This window comes from Physeter macrocephalus, chromosome 15, assembly GCF_002837175.3.
Source record: "Physeter macrocephalus isolate SW-GA chromosome 15, ASM283717v5, whole genome shotgun sequence".
Taxonomy (NCBI): Eukaryota; Metazoa; Chordata; class Mammalia; order Artiodactyla; family Physeteridae; genus Physeter; species Physeter macrocephalus.
Window position 1 is genome coordinate 41,361,531 of NC_041228.1, and position 15,663 is coordinate 41,377,193.

A 15,663-nucleotide genomic window follows, 5' to 3' on the forward strand; every position below is an offset into this window, starting at 1 on the left:
ACGGCCTGCCCGCTTCCGGCCCGAGCTGCCGCGGGTTCAAGGAAGGCTTCGCAAGGCTCCTCCGCCCCGGGGGTCTTTGTTCCCGCCGGCGTCTCCCAGCCCCACTGCTCCCGCCGCAAACCCAGTTTGCGGAGTATCAACGGCATGCAGATGTCCAACCGTGGTGCGCACTGGAGCGGGGCGTTAGTAGAGGCAGCGAAGGAACCCAAATTTTGGATACGGGGGAAGAGGAGGGAAACGCGTCGGACTGCCTCCTCCCATTACAGCTCGGAGGCGGTCGGCTCCCTCCCGCGCTGACGGCTCGCGCGGGCTCTGCAGGGCGCGCTGGCGGCGGCAGGGCGGGATCCGAGCCTGCACGTGGTGGAACCGTTCTCCCCGCCCGGCGTGACCTCCGGAGAGCCACTGTTCTCTTGCGGAAGGCGCAATGCCACCCTCGGCCCCGCTCCGAAGAGGTGTTTACCCTTGGGGGCCCCAGAATTGGAGGTTGAGAGGAGAGAGGGAGCGCGCGGCTTCGGCGCGAGCGTTTCCTGCGCTGGAACTACTGAGTGGGAAGCCGCTAGGCAGTGGCAGGGCGGCGGGGTGCGGATGACCCACCCACGGGGAGGGTAACCGGCTCGGCGGAGAAGAGAGCGGGAAAACAGGGGTTGATACGTACCTCGGTCGGCGGGCTGGAGCAAAGTGCACGACAGGCATCCCTGAGCATGGCATCCCTGAGCATGGCCAAAGCCGGCCGCCGGTGGTCTCAGGGGACTGGGTGCCGCGCGGGAACACACGTGGCCAGCAGCGCGCCCGGCTGTGTTTACGTTCTGCAGCCGCTCCACGTTGTGCTGCAGTCCTCGCCTCCCATTGGCCAGCTCGCCAGCCAACGCTGCGCTCCTCCCGCAGGGGCGGGCCCTCCCGGTCCCCGAGTCTCTTCGGAAAACCCGGGTTCTTGGAGGCCTAGGCGGGACAGCCAGGGTGCGCCACGGGATGGCCACTTCCTAGCCACGCTATGCCCGCCCGAGCCGCCTCCACCTGGCCGTACGCCGGGGCCGGGCCGCGGCCTGACACCCCCGGCGTCCGAGAGTTGAGAGAGGGTGGGGACAGAAACGTACTGGCGGGAGATGAAGCCGAGCGGCGGGGAGCCGGGCTGAGGAAGAGGAGCCTCTGAGAGACTCCCTCCCGCCGCACAGGCAGGTGAAGTTCAGGTGACCGCGGACCGAGGGCTTAGGCGAGCCGGCTCTGCGGCCCCTCGAGGTGGGCGGGCGCGGACTCACGGCAGGGCGCGCAGCGCGGGCCTGCGGACGGGCGCGCGGGGGAGGGGAGCGCACTGTCCGGAGGTGTCAGTCTGAGGCGCATGCGTGCGGGGCGGGCCCGGCCCGGCCTATATATTGGGTTGGCGCCGGCGCCAGCTGAGAGCCGAGCGGTAGCGGGTCTGGCGGTGAGGAGGTGCTTGGGCGTAGGGCGGGATGCGGGAGGAGAGAAAGCCCCCCCACCTCTGGTCCGATCCTTCCCGCGGGCGGGAGCCTGGGGGAGGAAAAGTGGGAGGGCTGAGAACTAGGCATCTGGGGGCGATGGGTCCCCGCGTTCCGTCCCTGTCAGGACCCTTGGCAGGGGGCCTGGAAGGCGGCGATGGATGGAGGGCTGCCCCTAAGTGGGAGGCCACAGAAAAGCCCCTCATTCTAGGGGCTTCTCTCTGCCATCCCCATTTGGGGAGCTATCCCGCAGGAGAGAGGATGGGGGTCTGGGTCTCCTTCACGGGGAGAAAAGTTCCCCCACAAGCCCCGTTTCCCCCTTTATTAATTGAACTCCCTTTCCTTCACTCCCATCCCCCATCTGTAGTCGGGGTCCCGGTGCTCCTCCAAGCGACGGGCAGGGTCCGATGGGGCTGGGAAGGAGGGAAAGGAGCCTGAAGGACGTGACACAAGTTCCCTCCGCCCCCTGCTTCCCCGCCACCGCCGCTCTCCAAATTGGCGCGGAACCGGCTTCTCCACAGTGTTTCGCTTCCACAACCCCCTCTCCCCGCGGCTCGGGCAGGATGGGAGGGGGGAAGTAGGGGCGCTGCCCAAGCCCCACTTGGGCTGTCCGGGGGAGAGACTGTAGGACGCAGAAGAGACCTATCTGCCTCCCTGCGCTTTCCGGGCGCTGAGGGTGGTTTGCAAATTTCTGAAGACGCTCTCATCCGGGCTGCACATTTCGTTGAGGAAATGCAGGCATGTGTCCAAAAGCATGAGTCCGAAATCATGCACTAATATACTGCAGAAATCATCGTGGTAAGACGGCTCAGGTCATCTCCTGAGGGACTTAGTTATAACCTCTAAATGGCACTTGGAGAGTATGGATGGCAATGTATTTGACTCTGGTTTTCCTCTCCCCTCCAGAGGTTTCATACACCTGAAAGAGAATGTCAAGACGCAGGTAACGTTATTTGTCTTGGAGATATGTTTCAGAGTTGGCTGCTGCCTTTGAAATGCGTCACTTACTAATTAAACTTCCTTTTTAAAAACTCTATAGTAGCCGTTTACAAGCTAAACAGCAGCCCCAGCCCAGTCAGACGGACTCCCCACAAGAAACCCAGATAATTCAGGCCAAGAAGAGAAAAACGGCCCAGGTGAGTTAAGGGGGGGAAGAGAGAGAGGAGAAAGAGAAAATTCCTTGCAGGGACCTTAGTTTAACAATGGCCTTTTCTATTTTCCAGGATGTCAAAAAAAGAAAAGAGGAGAAGGTCGTCAAGAAACAACAGTATGAGATTAGGGTAATGCAGAACTGGGCTAGGTTTGGGGGAAACAAATGCAGGACAAAAAAGAATAGAATTGTGTTATTGCTTTGTGATAGGAAGGTTCCTTTGACACTTTTAATGCCCTTCGAGGTCAGCAGGAAGGCGCTTGTCTTTGGGTGGTTTTTATGTCCCTGAATCCTACTACAGCTACAGAGTAAGCCTTGACGCAGCTGGTTCCTCTTTGTAAATCCCTCCCTCTAGGAGCTGCCTGGTGCACCGGGGCCCGCCTAATCTGTCCAATGGACTGCTCTTTGTTCCCTCTCTGACTATAGTGGAGAGTCCTGATGGTTGCTTCTAGGGCATAAATAGGATGTGAGGTCACTGACAGACTGGCACCCAGCCCTTTGCTACCTATTCTTCCTATGTGTTGTACAGAAGACACTTTAGAAACAGTGGTTCTCTTTGAAACCAGCATTGACTGGCGAAAGGGTCCTTTAAGTATTTAAGTAATTGTTTCCACTTTTAAGGTCTTGTCTTCCCGTATTTGAAAGTAGTGGAACAGGCCTTAACGAGTGGGGGGCGGGGGTAGCTGTCTATAAAACATGGTGCCCTGGCCACTATTGCTAAATATAGAGGGAAAATTTTATCATCTTGAAAGTGATTAATATTTGACTACACACGTGTTTTGTTGTTGTTTCTCCTCTCCCTCAGTACCTAACGTCTTGTATTTCCAGAATTGTATTTTGTTTAAAACATCCTACCTGTTACTCTTTATGAAGATTGAAATGAGCTATATGGCTTATTTATAAAATATGTATGTCAGCTTAAATTAGTCAGCAATGTTAGCTAACGATGGTGTTTAGGGAAAAATGTAGACTGTTTAGAAGTATTAACTTTCATTTATAAAAGATCCAAGACAAAAGCTGTTTTCCTATTTCACAAAGATATTCTTTTTATTTTTTTTAAATGACAGAATTGTTGGCCACCTGTATTATCTGGGGGGATCAGTCCTTGCATTATCATTGAAACACCCCACAAAGAAATAGGAACAAGCGACTTCTCCAGATTTACAAATTACAGATTTAAAAATCTTTTCATTAATCCTTCACCTTTGCCTGATTTAAGGTAAGAAAAATTTCAGTAATTTAATGTCAAAGATTAAAATTTACTGATGTAATATATGGTGCTATTTTGAGTTATTTTTTGCCTTCATTATAAGATAGAAAAACTTGTAGAAAAACTGCTTGTTTTTTTACTAGTCTTTAAGCATAAATTATTTTATCTGACAGTAATGCTATTTGCAAATGACATGGGTATTTAAAACATTGATTCTATAACATTATTTTCACTTGCTTTTTGAAGACTGTAAGCCTTATCAGAAGAACTCAATCACCTTTTTATTTATTTATTTATTTATTTATAGATTTATTTATTTATTTATTTTTGGCTGCGTTGGGTCTTCATTGCTGCGCGCGCTCTTTTTTTAGTTGCGGTGAGCGGGGGCTACTCTTCATTGCTGTGCCCGGGCTTCTCATTGCGGTGGCTTCTCTTTGTTGCGGAGCATGGGCTCTAGGGCACACAGGCTCAGTAGTTGTGGCTCACAGGCTCTAGAGCACAGGCTCAGTAATTGCGGCGCACAGGCTTAGTTGCTCCGCGGCATGTGGGATCTTCCCAGACCAGGGCTCGAACCCGTGTGCCCTGCATTGGCAGGTGGATTCTTAACCACTGCGCCACCAGGGAAACCCTGAATCACCTTTTTAATGGAGTTTAAATAATTTATCTAAATTGTTAACATGGAAGTATTTTAACATGTACAGCATTTTCATTTGATAGATCAGCTATTTTTATTTCTTACCAAGCCTACTTATTAAGGTCTATACTTTTTCTAGACTAAGAGGTACAACTTATATAAAATGTGTAGTATAATCATTTATATTTGGCTTTAATTAGCAAATTAATGGACTCATACATTTAAACTCACCAGTCTTCCTCTTCTCCATACTGTCCCACCTTAACCCCACTGTAATGTAGTGATGATCTATTTGGAGGTGATTGAGACTGTCTCTGCTGGGATCATATGCTTTAAATATTTACTTTTTTAGTGTTGCTCTTGAGAAAACATGGTTATCTGAAACAGGTGCCTTTGTAAATTATAAATAGATGGGGACTAGAAAGCACTCTTGAAATCTGTCCATTTAGATTCTCATAGTCCAAGTTCTTGCTGTATAACTTCATGCTAAAGAAATGGTTTCTAAAAGTAGCAATTTTTCCTGATTTACTTTAAGAGGTTGTCCTTTCAAATTCTAATTCAAAGTTGGATTTCAGTGTTGGAAAGTTGAGTTTACTCTATGTGAAACAGGTAGCTTGTATATTATGTAGGTCACACAATTATTTTGCCCCTTTCCATAGCTGGGGATGTTCACAGGATGTTTGGCTAAACATGTTAAAAAAAGAGACCAGATATGTTCATGACAAACATTTTGAAGTTCTGCATTCTGAATTGGAACCACAGATGAGGTCAATACTTCTAGACTGGCTTTTAGAGGTATGTTCCAGCAATACAAATTTCCTTTTTTGTCTGTATGATGGAAAAATATTTAGACATAAATACGCTTTCCATGTGCCTTCATGGTATATTACCTATTGCCAGGAGCCATTCTGGGGGGCTACTCACTGTAGTTGAAGATAACAAAATGGAAAATGACTCTGCTCGATAAGAGTAAAATCATGAGGACACAGCCACTAGGTCCCATACAACCCAAACCCAATTCAGAAATTGTGGTATCTGAGTATCGCTGTGTACTAGGCACTGTGCCTGGTGCCAAGGATACTTAAGATGAACAGAATTTGACAAGGTTTTGAATTCTGCTATGCAATGTAAAGAACCAGGACTAGGCTTCAGGACCCTCAGAAGTCCTTTTCTTCATCACCGAAATCAAATTATGATTTGGAATCCTAATTTCTATATCCTAAATGATAAGGAGGCTTTGAATATCCAGTAGCCCTAAGCCCTCGAGGCTCCATGTAACTTGCTTTTGTTATATCCCTCTATTCCTTTCAGAAATGAGCTGTACCATTAATCTAATGGAATAATAGTGATCCAGAAGTCCCTAAATATCTGTGCCCTAAATATCTGTGCCCCCTCTTGTTTAGGCCCATTCCCTTTCACTGGATAATAATTCTGAAAGAATCTCTAAAATTATTGAAACGATTACTTATATTGATAACAAACTAATTTTCCCCCAACCCTTGGATATTTGCTCTGTAGTTTCCCTATCTTTAATATAGATAGAGACAATGAACTCTAAGGGGGAACTGCCACAGGCTTTTTGGTGGAGAAACACATGGCAGAATAGATCTCAGGAGCTATCAGAAAAGTTCGGTAAGACTGCAAAATGTTGTCCTTTTGAGTCAGGTCACCTTATTCCTTATTCTGACTAGAAGGGAATATTATGTTTCAATCATATGTGTACAAGAATGTAGTTGGATTTTGACTTTTCTGAATGTCTAATGATCATAGATGCAACTTAAGCACAATTATGTTGATGTTATTTTATTTTGCCTTTTTATGTTACATTTATTTTTTTCAGTGGTTGTCTATCAAATTTATCCCTATTTTTCCTTAAATATATGATTATATATACAAAACCAAATATAATAAAGCAAATCCAGCAGAGCATTAAACTCTACTTTGTCTTAGTATTTCTTTCAGTGTAGGAATGCAAAAATGGTCCAACATTTGAAAATCTATTAATAGTTTAAGGGAGAAAAATCATAAGGTTATATATCATAGATGTAAAAGATATTTTTTGAAATTCAGTGTACGTTCCTGATTTTTAAATATGCGATAAACTAGGGAGAGATTTCCTTAACACATTAAGTGTTTATTAGAAACTCATGTATGTCTGTCCCTCTGTTTCCTCCCTACTTCATGAAGTTATTTTGAGAATTAAAAGCTTTCCCTATATTATGTGTGGAAATGACAGATACTACTTATTATTAATAACAATAGTGAAACATTAGGGGAATCCCATTATAGTCAGAAATAAGGAATAAGATAAAAATTTTGTCAATCACCATTGTTATTCATTCAGTTTTCTTCTATAATTCTTAAATGAGGTAAGAACATTGAAAGGAACAGAGTTGTCATTTTGTAGTTAAATGTATATCTAGAATGATGAAGGGAATCAGTTGGAACTATTAGAGTATAAACTAAGCATAAAAACTTACCCATTTGTCATCAATAAAAATTAGATGACATATATACACTATTGACACTATGAATAAGATAGATAACTAATGAGAACCTACTGTATAGCCAAGGGAACTCTACTCAATGCTCTGTGGTGACCTAAATGGGACGAAAATCCAAAAAAGAGGGGATAGATGTATACGTAAAGCTGATTCACTTTGCTGTACAGTAGAAACTAACACAACATTGTAAAGCAACTATACTCCACTAAAAATTAATTTTAAAAAAATTAGAAACTTAATAGGAAGAAAGTACTCATCCATAGTCAGCAAAAGTGTAAATGTATCTGGGAATAAACACAGTAAGTCTATGTGAAAAAAACCTATAAAACTAAGAGGACTGTTAATAGATTTATCCTATTAGCACATGTTAATTTTTCCCCCATTTTAGCTTTGGTATCCTAAAAAGCAAGTTGGGCTTCAGAAAGTGTTCTGAAATCTGGTATGCTAAGAGGTAACTTTCTAATTTGGAGAAATTAATGGTATAATATTTAAATGGATTCTTCTCTAGGTGTGTGAAGTATACACACTTCATAGGGAAACATTTTATCTTGCGCAAGACTTTTTTGATAGATTTATGTTGACACAAAAGGATATAAATAAAAATATGCTTCAACTCATTGGAATTACCTCATTATTCATTGCTTCCAAACTTGAGGTAAGTTCTCAAAGTTTATCCATAGATATATTTACCGCAAACTTTTTTTGTCTTAACCAATGCATAAATCCTAGAGAATATGTACCACTTTTGATATGTTAATCCTTAGGAAAGATGAGTGAGTTTTTTCCAATACATTTTCTGAACACTGTGATTTGGGTGGAAGGATAATTATCATGGTTCCCTTCAAAGTATCTGAGCCTATTCTGTCTCTAGTTTGATTCTGCAACTAGTATCTAGGTGAAATGTTCCATGGCTAACTGCCAAAGAAAATGACCAACGCTGTCTCTCTATACCTAGTTATGGCACTTGGATTCAATAGAATGGTCTCTGAAACCTAATTAACCAATCAAATGCAATAAATGCTATGTTAGGTTAGAATAATGGTCTATATCCAGCCTAGTATTTTTATATCTGATGATGGTGCTAGGATAGAAGGAAACACCTTTGCTGCCTGAGATTTTCCTTCACACGACCTCAATCTACTTTTCTTAAATTCAACACATAAGGATATCATTAGTACCTTCATCTGAAATTTCTGAAGCCTGTATTGTTTTGAGGGTAGAAGAGGGACTGTGAATCACGCATTAATTTCCTTAAGTGTATTTTTCTCCTCTTCCACATTTGTCTTTTCAGCCTTAAGGGCTATCCCCAAATTCTGCCAAATTTGATGAATAAGTTTGTATTCCGTATATCCTTACCTGAAATCATACTGTGTGTTTCAGATACCTTCCTAGACTGAAATCTTGATCTTTAGCCTGTTCTCATCTGTGGCAACATCTCTTCTACTCCTCTGATCATTCTAGTTGTTATTCTCTGAACTGTTAAGACAGACCTGTCATCAACCAAACTGCACAAATTATTGTTTGAATAACCATACTTTTGTACTAGGATAAAGTTAATGTTTTCAATTTCTAGACCTTATTTGTTGAGTATCTTGTTTTAGTCTGATATACTAGGCAATCCTAAAACAAGTTTGGCTTTTTGTTTTAACCAGTCACTGAAATGACTGGTTAAAATAGTCTGATTGTTTATTAACTAAGATTCAAAATCAGTTCTATAAAAATGTTTCAATCAATATAGTTGGCTAATTTAGATACCCAGATATGAAAAATATCTTTAAAGGTAAGGTTGTTTTGGCTATCGTAGAATTATTTTATTAAGATTTATAATCATTTTGTCCTTTAAAAATGAAGCCTAGATTGGTTTGTATATAATTCTTTTGTTTTAATCTCACTCTCAACTGTGCTTGATATTAATTAAATCTATTTTAAAGGAAATCTACGCTCCTAAGCTGCAAGAGTTTGCTTATGTCACTGATGGTGCTTGCAGTGAAGAGGATATCTTAAGGATGGAACTCATTATATTAAAGGTAGTAATATATCTTTATTATTTCTAGTTGCAATTTAATAACTCTAATTTACTAAACTCAAAGACTACGTTAAGTAGTCAAAACTGAGATTTTAGTATTAGGATCCAGTTCTAAGATGGGAGGGGAATTTGCTTAACCTGTAAACTCTATTTTTCTGTATCTTTCAATTTTCCTATATTGAGAATATTATTTCTTAATTTAAAAGTGTTTAACAACACTTTCAAAACTTACAGGTAGTTAGCATAGCATGTGTATATAAATGAATTCCAACAGTGATTCTCAAATCTTAGTTCTGCTTTTCCACTTCTTCCAGCAGGTAGAGAATGAGAATTATTTCACTGCCTTTTTTCTTTTCTATATGCATGGGAAGGGCTATTAATAGAAGGGTAGAGGAAAGAAGCATTAAGATGTTTAATTGGGCCTTGAATTAGAGATTAAAGGGTGAATGTTAGCTACTAGAAAGTATGTTATGAAATTTGAGCATCCTGGTTTTATAAATAGAACACAAGAAAACACAATCAATATGACTTTCATTTACAAGATATCTATAAACTATATATAATATAAATTTGTTATGTTTATAAACATTCAGATTGATAGCTCTGTAAGAATGGGATCTTGTTGGCATGCTGATATTGTTCTTTTTAAAAGAAATTTTTTTATTGAAATATACTTGATTTTCAATGTTTTGTTAGTTTTAGGTGTACAGCAAAGTGATTCAGTTTTATATATATATATATTTTCAGATTCTTTTCCATTATAGGGTATTATAAGACATTGAATATAGTTCTGATATGTTCTAGTAACAAAGTTATCCAGATTCAGACTTGAAGTATAGTATAAGGAGGATATACAATGGGAAGATGGAATTCTCTGGGTGGTCCTACAGGCATTAAGACTCTCTGTTCTCTCCTAATTATTTTTGACTTCTTATAAATGGTAAAGTCCCAGGGCTTCATGGAGAGAAAGATATCATAAATTAGGATTTGTCTTTTTTTTGGCTTTTACATGTTGAACAGAAGCCATTATAGGTCACAGAAAGAAAAAGTGTAGAATCAGTTCTTCGGAGAACTGAATGGAATTAGCTGTGGAGTTATTGAATAAAATTAAAAGGGCAGTTTCGATAAAGAATACATTTGGAAGACGAGGGGCTGCAAGAAATGAGAAAAGTAGGAATGAAAAATAGGTCCAAGGAACTTTGTCAATAAAGATAACTAGAGAATAATATAGGTGTCTGTATCAATAATAGACTAAAACACAAGCAGCTTTAGATTGTGAGGTATCTATAAATAGTTATGAAAATAGGAAGAAATATGCCCAAAGCAAAAAGTTTCTTAAATGACTATTTAAGGAAGTACCTATATAATGTGGTATATATACCTATATTTATTAACAGGCATTTTAATTTCATTAACAGGCTTTAAAATGGGAACTTTGTCCTGTAACAGTCATCTCCTGGCTAAATCTCTTCCTCCAAGTTGATGCTCTTAAAGATGCTCCTAAAGTTCTTCTACCTCAGTATTCTCAGGAAAAGTTCATTCAAATAGCTCAGGTATTGATATTTTTATTGAATATTTGCTAATGTTTTTAATTACAGGTTTTGTTTAGTGTATTTATAGTGTTAAATAGGCTACACAACAAAATGACAGCATACTAAATTAAATTCATTCCTTAATTGACTAGAACAAAACTTCTGATGCATAAAATTCTGTCCCCAATATTTACATTGCTTACTGAAAATTCTAGAAAACAAAGTTTTAAAACTTGCATTTAAATATATTATGAGCACTTTTTACTCTTTAGGAATATGAGGTAGAGAGTTAAATACCTCTTTTTGATGTAACATGGGGAAAGGTATTTTTCAGCCAGTTGTTTTAGGTTTGATAATAGTATGAAATTTTTCTGTAAAATTATCTTACTCTCTTATATTTGAATACATAGGGAACCTATTTTATGTGTTAAAATTAAAATCACCTAATTTAGTTATAACATTATTTAAAAATTTAAGTTTAAATTAAACTTTCCTAGGCCAATGTATAACAAATATTGTAAGAAAGTAATTACAGGAGGAGGGTACCATTCTTTCCTGCCTGCTTCTCATAGGTAGGATCTTAAGGCTGCTGTACCTGCCATATGTAAGTGAAGAACACCCAGATTCTTATTCTGTGTAGGATGTGAAAATCTTACACATGGAATTGAAGAAACTGTGGTACTCTGGGTGGGTTTTAAGTAACCTACGTTGAAATTCAACTTGTGTTTTAAATCTAGTAAACTCATTATGAACACTAAAACTGGAGAACCAGTAAATATATTAGAATTGGTTCATTTTGTAGAACTTTCTAAGGAAGTCATATTAATTTTTTCCATCAGATTTCCTAGCATCCCAGATTATCCTAGGCAGCTAAACGCTTTTGATAGGGCAAACCTTTGATAAGCTGATAAACAGTGTAGAAAGTTTCTAGAGGTATATTAATAGTAATAATTCATTTCCAACTCCTCTACTCGTGTTTCTGTCTTCTGGACCCATGGGGACAAAAATAAGTTTTATTTCACTGGACAGGTATCACCTCAGGCCTCTGAAATCTAACCTTTTTACACAATTTCGCTGATCGTTGTTCAGATCTCTTATTGCCTGGATTGTACTACCTCTTAACTCATGTATTTAGAAACAAGTTCCCTTCTTGTGTTTCTGCTTCACCATAGTCTAAGGATTGTTCTTAAAATGTAATTTCCCTGATTTAAAGTCTTCTAGTAATTTCAATAATCAGTCAGAACTTTAAAGTTCTGACTTCTTAAAGACCCTTTATGATCTAACCTAGGCCATGCCTCTCCAGCAACCCCTTTTTTAAAATAATGAAGGAAAGATATTCCTTATTTCATATTTTTTACCCTATGTGTTCTGAACTACTTGAGTTCCAAAGAAAAGTAATCCTTTCTCATTTGTCTTTGTAAATTCTGTTTCCTGTATCTAGAACATTCTCTACCTCCCAGTCTTCCTGGCTACCTTGTATTTTAAGACTCATTTAAGCAGAAGTCTTCCCTGTCTTCCCCACTCTGGATCAGGTGTACTTCCTAATAGTACACATAATGCTATATCGTAACAGTCCTTTACTTGTTTATTAACAAGACTGAACTTCCTTCAGGGTGGCAGCTTCTCTTTGGATCCCTGTAGTTTTAGCAATTCTTGGCATATGGTCCACATCATAAGCAATCTAAAATGTTAGCTGACTGATGTTTAGTAGTGACATGTAGTACTCATCCTTCTCCTAAATTCATATACTTTTTCCTCTGTTAGCTTTTAGATCTGTGTATTCTTGCCATCAATTCATTAGAGTTCCAGTACAGAATACTCGCTGCTGCTGCCTTGTGCCATTTTACCTCTCTTGAAGTGGTTAAGAAAGCCTCAGGTAAGACAGTATATTTTGTTCTCTTCTTACCCATTCAAATTTTAAAGGGACTATTTTGAACTTAGCATCCTGCTAAACAAGAATTTAAAATTTTAATGGAAAAAGTTAGCAGTTTAGCGATTATCTTCGCTTCTATTAGAAGTACTTTCTAATCCTCAGTATATATCCACAAACAAAAAATAAGGTCAAATGGAATTTAAATCCATTTGAAGTTAGTCAATGTAATTATAGCTCCACATTAAAGAGTTCTTTGGGTTTTGACAATTTCAATTTCCTATGTAGCAGGTACTGGCTAAGAAGCTCTAAGTCTTTTTCTCCCTCAGAATAGTCACATTATAAGCATATTTGAGAGTGATAGTCTGTTTTGACTTGCTAAACTTTTTTTAAAATTTTTTTTAAGTATAGTTGATTTACAACGTTGTGCCAATCTCTGCTGTGCAGCAAAGTGACTCAGTTATACATATAGAGACATGCTTTTTTTATATTCTTTTCCATTATGGTTTATCACAGGATACTGAATATAGTTTTCTGTGCTATACAGTAGGACCTTGTTGTTTATCCATCCTATATACAGTAGTTTACATCTGCTAATCCCACATAAACTTGTTGATTTTGGTTTATATTATGTGCTTGTTTTGGTTTCCTTTTTTACGTGAATTTTAAATTAACTATCTTTAAATTTTGAAGCACAAGCAAATAAGTAGGCATATGTTTCTGATGTAACCTTCACATTTTTCTAACTTTTCTTTATCTAGGTTTGGAATGGGACAACATTTCTGAATGTGTAGACTGGATGGTGCCTTTTGTCAGCATAGTAAAAAGTACTAGCCCAGTGAAGCTGAAGGTTTTTAAGAAGATTTCTATGGAAGACAGACACAATATACAGACACATACAAATTATCTGGCTATGCTGGTATGTTTCTTTCTTGTGTAGTTTTTTGGTCTTACTATTATTTGGTAAGTCACTGAAACTGATAGTAAGGATACTACGGAATAATATTTCAAGCAGTTATATAAGATGGTAAGGGGAGAGAAAGTTCCAATGGGCACACTGATTTCAAAATGTAGAAAAGCTAATAACGTTGAAGTCAAAGCAAGATTTGTGAAGTGTCTCAAGATTAAGGCCAATAGTCCAGGTAAGAGTTTTTAAAAATACAAGTTGCAGGCAGTTGAACCTCTAAAATATGACTAATCACAGTTGCAAATGCATAAAGAGACGATTATATTAAGCCTAAGTAGTCTCAAATTAGTACACAGAAGTCTTGTTTGACTTTGTTTTACCATATCAATGCTTTATCTTAGCTGTTAATCTCTGCATGATTTCTTCACATGTATAGGATGAAGTAAATTATATAAACACCTTCAGAAAGGGGGGACAGTTGTCACCAGTTTGCAATGGAGGCATTATGACACCACCGAAGAGCACTGAAAAACCACCAGGAAAACACTAAAGTTAACTGAGCAAACAAGTTGGAACTGATGAAGCGCTGCATAGCATTTCATAGAACTTAACTACTTAAGTTTTACAGGAAAATAGTGCTGTGGCTGTCCTGGCCGATTCAGAAGTTTCACTGGCATTCTTTGATTTAAAAAACCACTTAAAATTGGCACTAAGGAGGAAATTTAATTCCTATGTTCGCTGTTTAAAGAAACAGCAGGACTTGTTTACAAAGATGACTTCATTCCCAACACTGACTGGATAGAAGCCAGCCATGATTCATGACGTAAGAATTTTTTTGATATGGTGTTTGTTACTATGTTTGTTTATCTTGATAAACCAGGAATTTCATTATTGGAGTTTTTGACTAGATAAGTGCTACCTTAAAGGGTACATTAAGTGATACAGTACTTTGAATCTAGTTTTTAGATTCTCAAAATTTATAAACTCTTAACTAGTGCAATTTGGTTCTTGAAAATAAAATTTAAACTTGTTTACAAAGGTTTAGTTTTGTAATAAGGTGACTAATTTATCTATAGCTGGTGTAGCAAGCTATTATAAAACTTGAATTTTTAAAAATGGTGAACTTTAATCTGTTTGACTATGTTTATTTGCCTTGTGATAACATTTTTAACCAGTAAATCTTAGATGAACATGGTGTTTAAACTGTGCTCTAAACAGTGGGAATACCAAAGAAATTATAAACAAGATAAATGCTGTGGCTCCTACATGGGGCTTTGACATATAAGTTGCTTTATAATAACTTTTTCGTACATCACAATTTGGGCAAAAAACTTAAGTACCCTTTCAAACTATTTATATGAGAAAGTCACTTTATTACTCTAAAAAAAAATCTTTAGGGTTATCTCAATTTAGTGTGACTAAGGCTTTATTTATGTTTGCAAAACTGCTAAGGTCCTTTTTAAATTCCTACATTATGAGTTAAGGACAGTGTCAAAGTGATAAAGCTTAACACTTGACCTAAACTTGTATTTTCTTAAGGCAGAAAAGCAGTAAATGTATACGACTCCTAGAAATCTATTTATTTAAAAAAAAAAACAAAACCTTGACATAAGAACTTGCTGTATATAGCTACTTCTACATAAATATTTTAGTTTTTTAAAAATGAAATTTCAGCCTCAAAAGTGGATTTGATTAGAAAAATTGTACTAGATTACTAGTTTATTTTGTTACTGGACATGTGAATCTCTTCTTCCTTTGAAGAAATTATAAATTTAAGCTATTGTTATGGTGTGAAGTCTTCTGTAGAGTTTTTGTTTTTAAACTAATATGTTTCAGTATTTTGTCTGAAAAGAAAACGCCACTAAATATGTAAATATGTATTATATAAACTTAATCTTTTAATACTGTTTATTTTTAGCCCATTGTTTAAAAAATAAAAGTTAAAAAATTTTAACTAACTGCTTAAAAGTAAAGTTTTGCCATTGCTTGAAGAAACTTTTTTTTCCTTCTCTGTGCTGCCAGCTGTAACACTTCTTCTGGGTTGCTTGCGTTCAATTCTGTCTGGCCGATGGCTTTGATCTTCCAAAACAGAAAAGTGATGTTATTAGAGGTCTGGTCAAAAACAAAGTTTTGCTAGTATGCAAAATATAAAACTACCTACTTGCTAACAATGATAAACTGAACCTCTAATTGTAGATGCTAAGAGGTGTAGAAGAAATTAACTTCAAGACTGACTGGAGCCACTCAAGGAAAAGATCAATTACTGAACCATAGTTTGTGGAATTATCTTCAGTAACATTAAGTAAATTCATGTAAATTTTTTTTTTTTTTTTTTTTTTGTGGTACGCGGGCCTCTCACTGTTGCGGCCTCTCCCG

The 15,663-nt window shown here is 38.6% G+C and overlaps 2 protein-coding genes across 5 annotated transcripts in view; one reads left to right on the forward strand and one right to left on the reverse strand.

Moving 5' to 3' along the window:
- The first annotated feature begins 1,388 nt into the window (after nucleotides 1–1,388).
- On the forward strand, nucleotides 1,389–15,241 carry CCNE2 (cyclin E2). 4 transcript variants are annotated; one of them, XM_007116677.3, is made up of 12 exons: nucleotides 1,389–1,420; nucleotides 2,361–2,397; nucleotides 2,494–2,590; nucleotides 2,678–2,734; nucleotides 3,672–3,823; nucleotides 5,108–5,243; nucleotides 7,461–7,607; nucleotides 8,884–8,979; nucleotides 10,397–10,531; nucleotides 12,275–12,386; nucleotides 13,142–13,299; nucleotides 13,724–15,241. In XM_007116677.3, exons 2-12 carry the CDS (start codon nucleotides 2,384–2,386, stop codon nucleotides 13,835–13,837), a joined length of 1,218 nt encoding a protein of 405 aa, XP_007116739.1. In that variant the 5' UTR covers nucleotides 1,389–1,420; nucleotides 2,361–2,383; the 3' UTR covers nucleotides 13,838–15,241. The 4 variants fall into 4 exon arrangements, with proteins under 4 accessions (XP_007116739.1, XP_023971654.1, XP_054947210.1 ...); XM_024115886.3 differs by having other exon boundaries at nucleotides 1,405–1,428; XM_007116678.4 differs by lacking the exon at nucleotides 1,389–1,420 and adding an exon at nucleotides 2,014–2,252.
- The window catches only part of INTS8 (integrator complex subunit 8), a 49,768-nt gene continuing 49,270 nt past the window's right edge, over nucleotides 15,166–15,663 (reverse strand). The window contains exon 27 of the mRNA XM_024115885.2: nucleotides 15,166–15,366. Coding sequence (XP_023971653.1) covers nucleotides 15,250–15,366 — 117 coding nt within the window. The 3' untranslated portion in view covers nucleotides 15,166–15,249. The remainder of the gene's footprint in view (nucleotides 15,367–15,663) is intronic.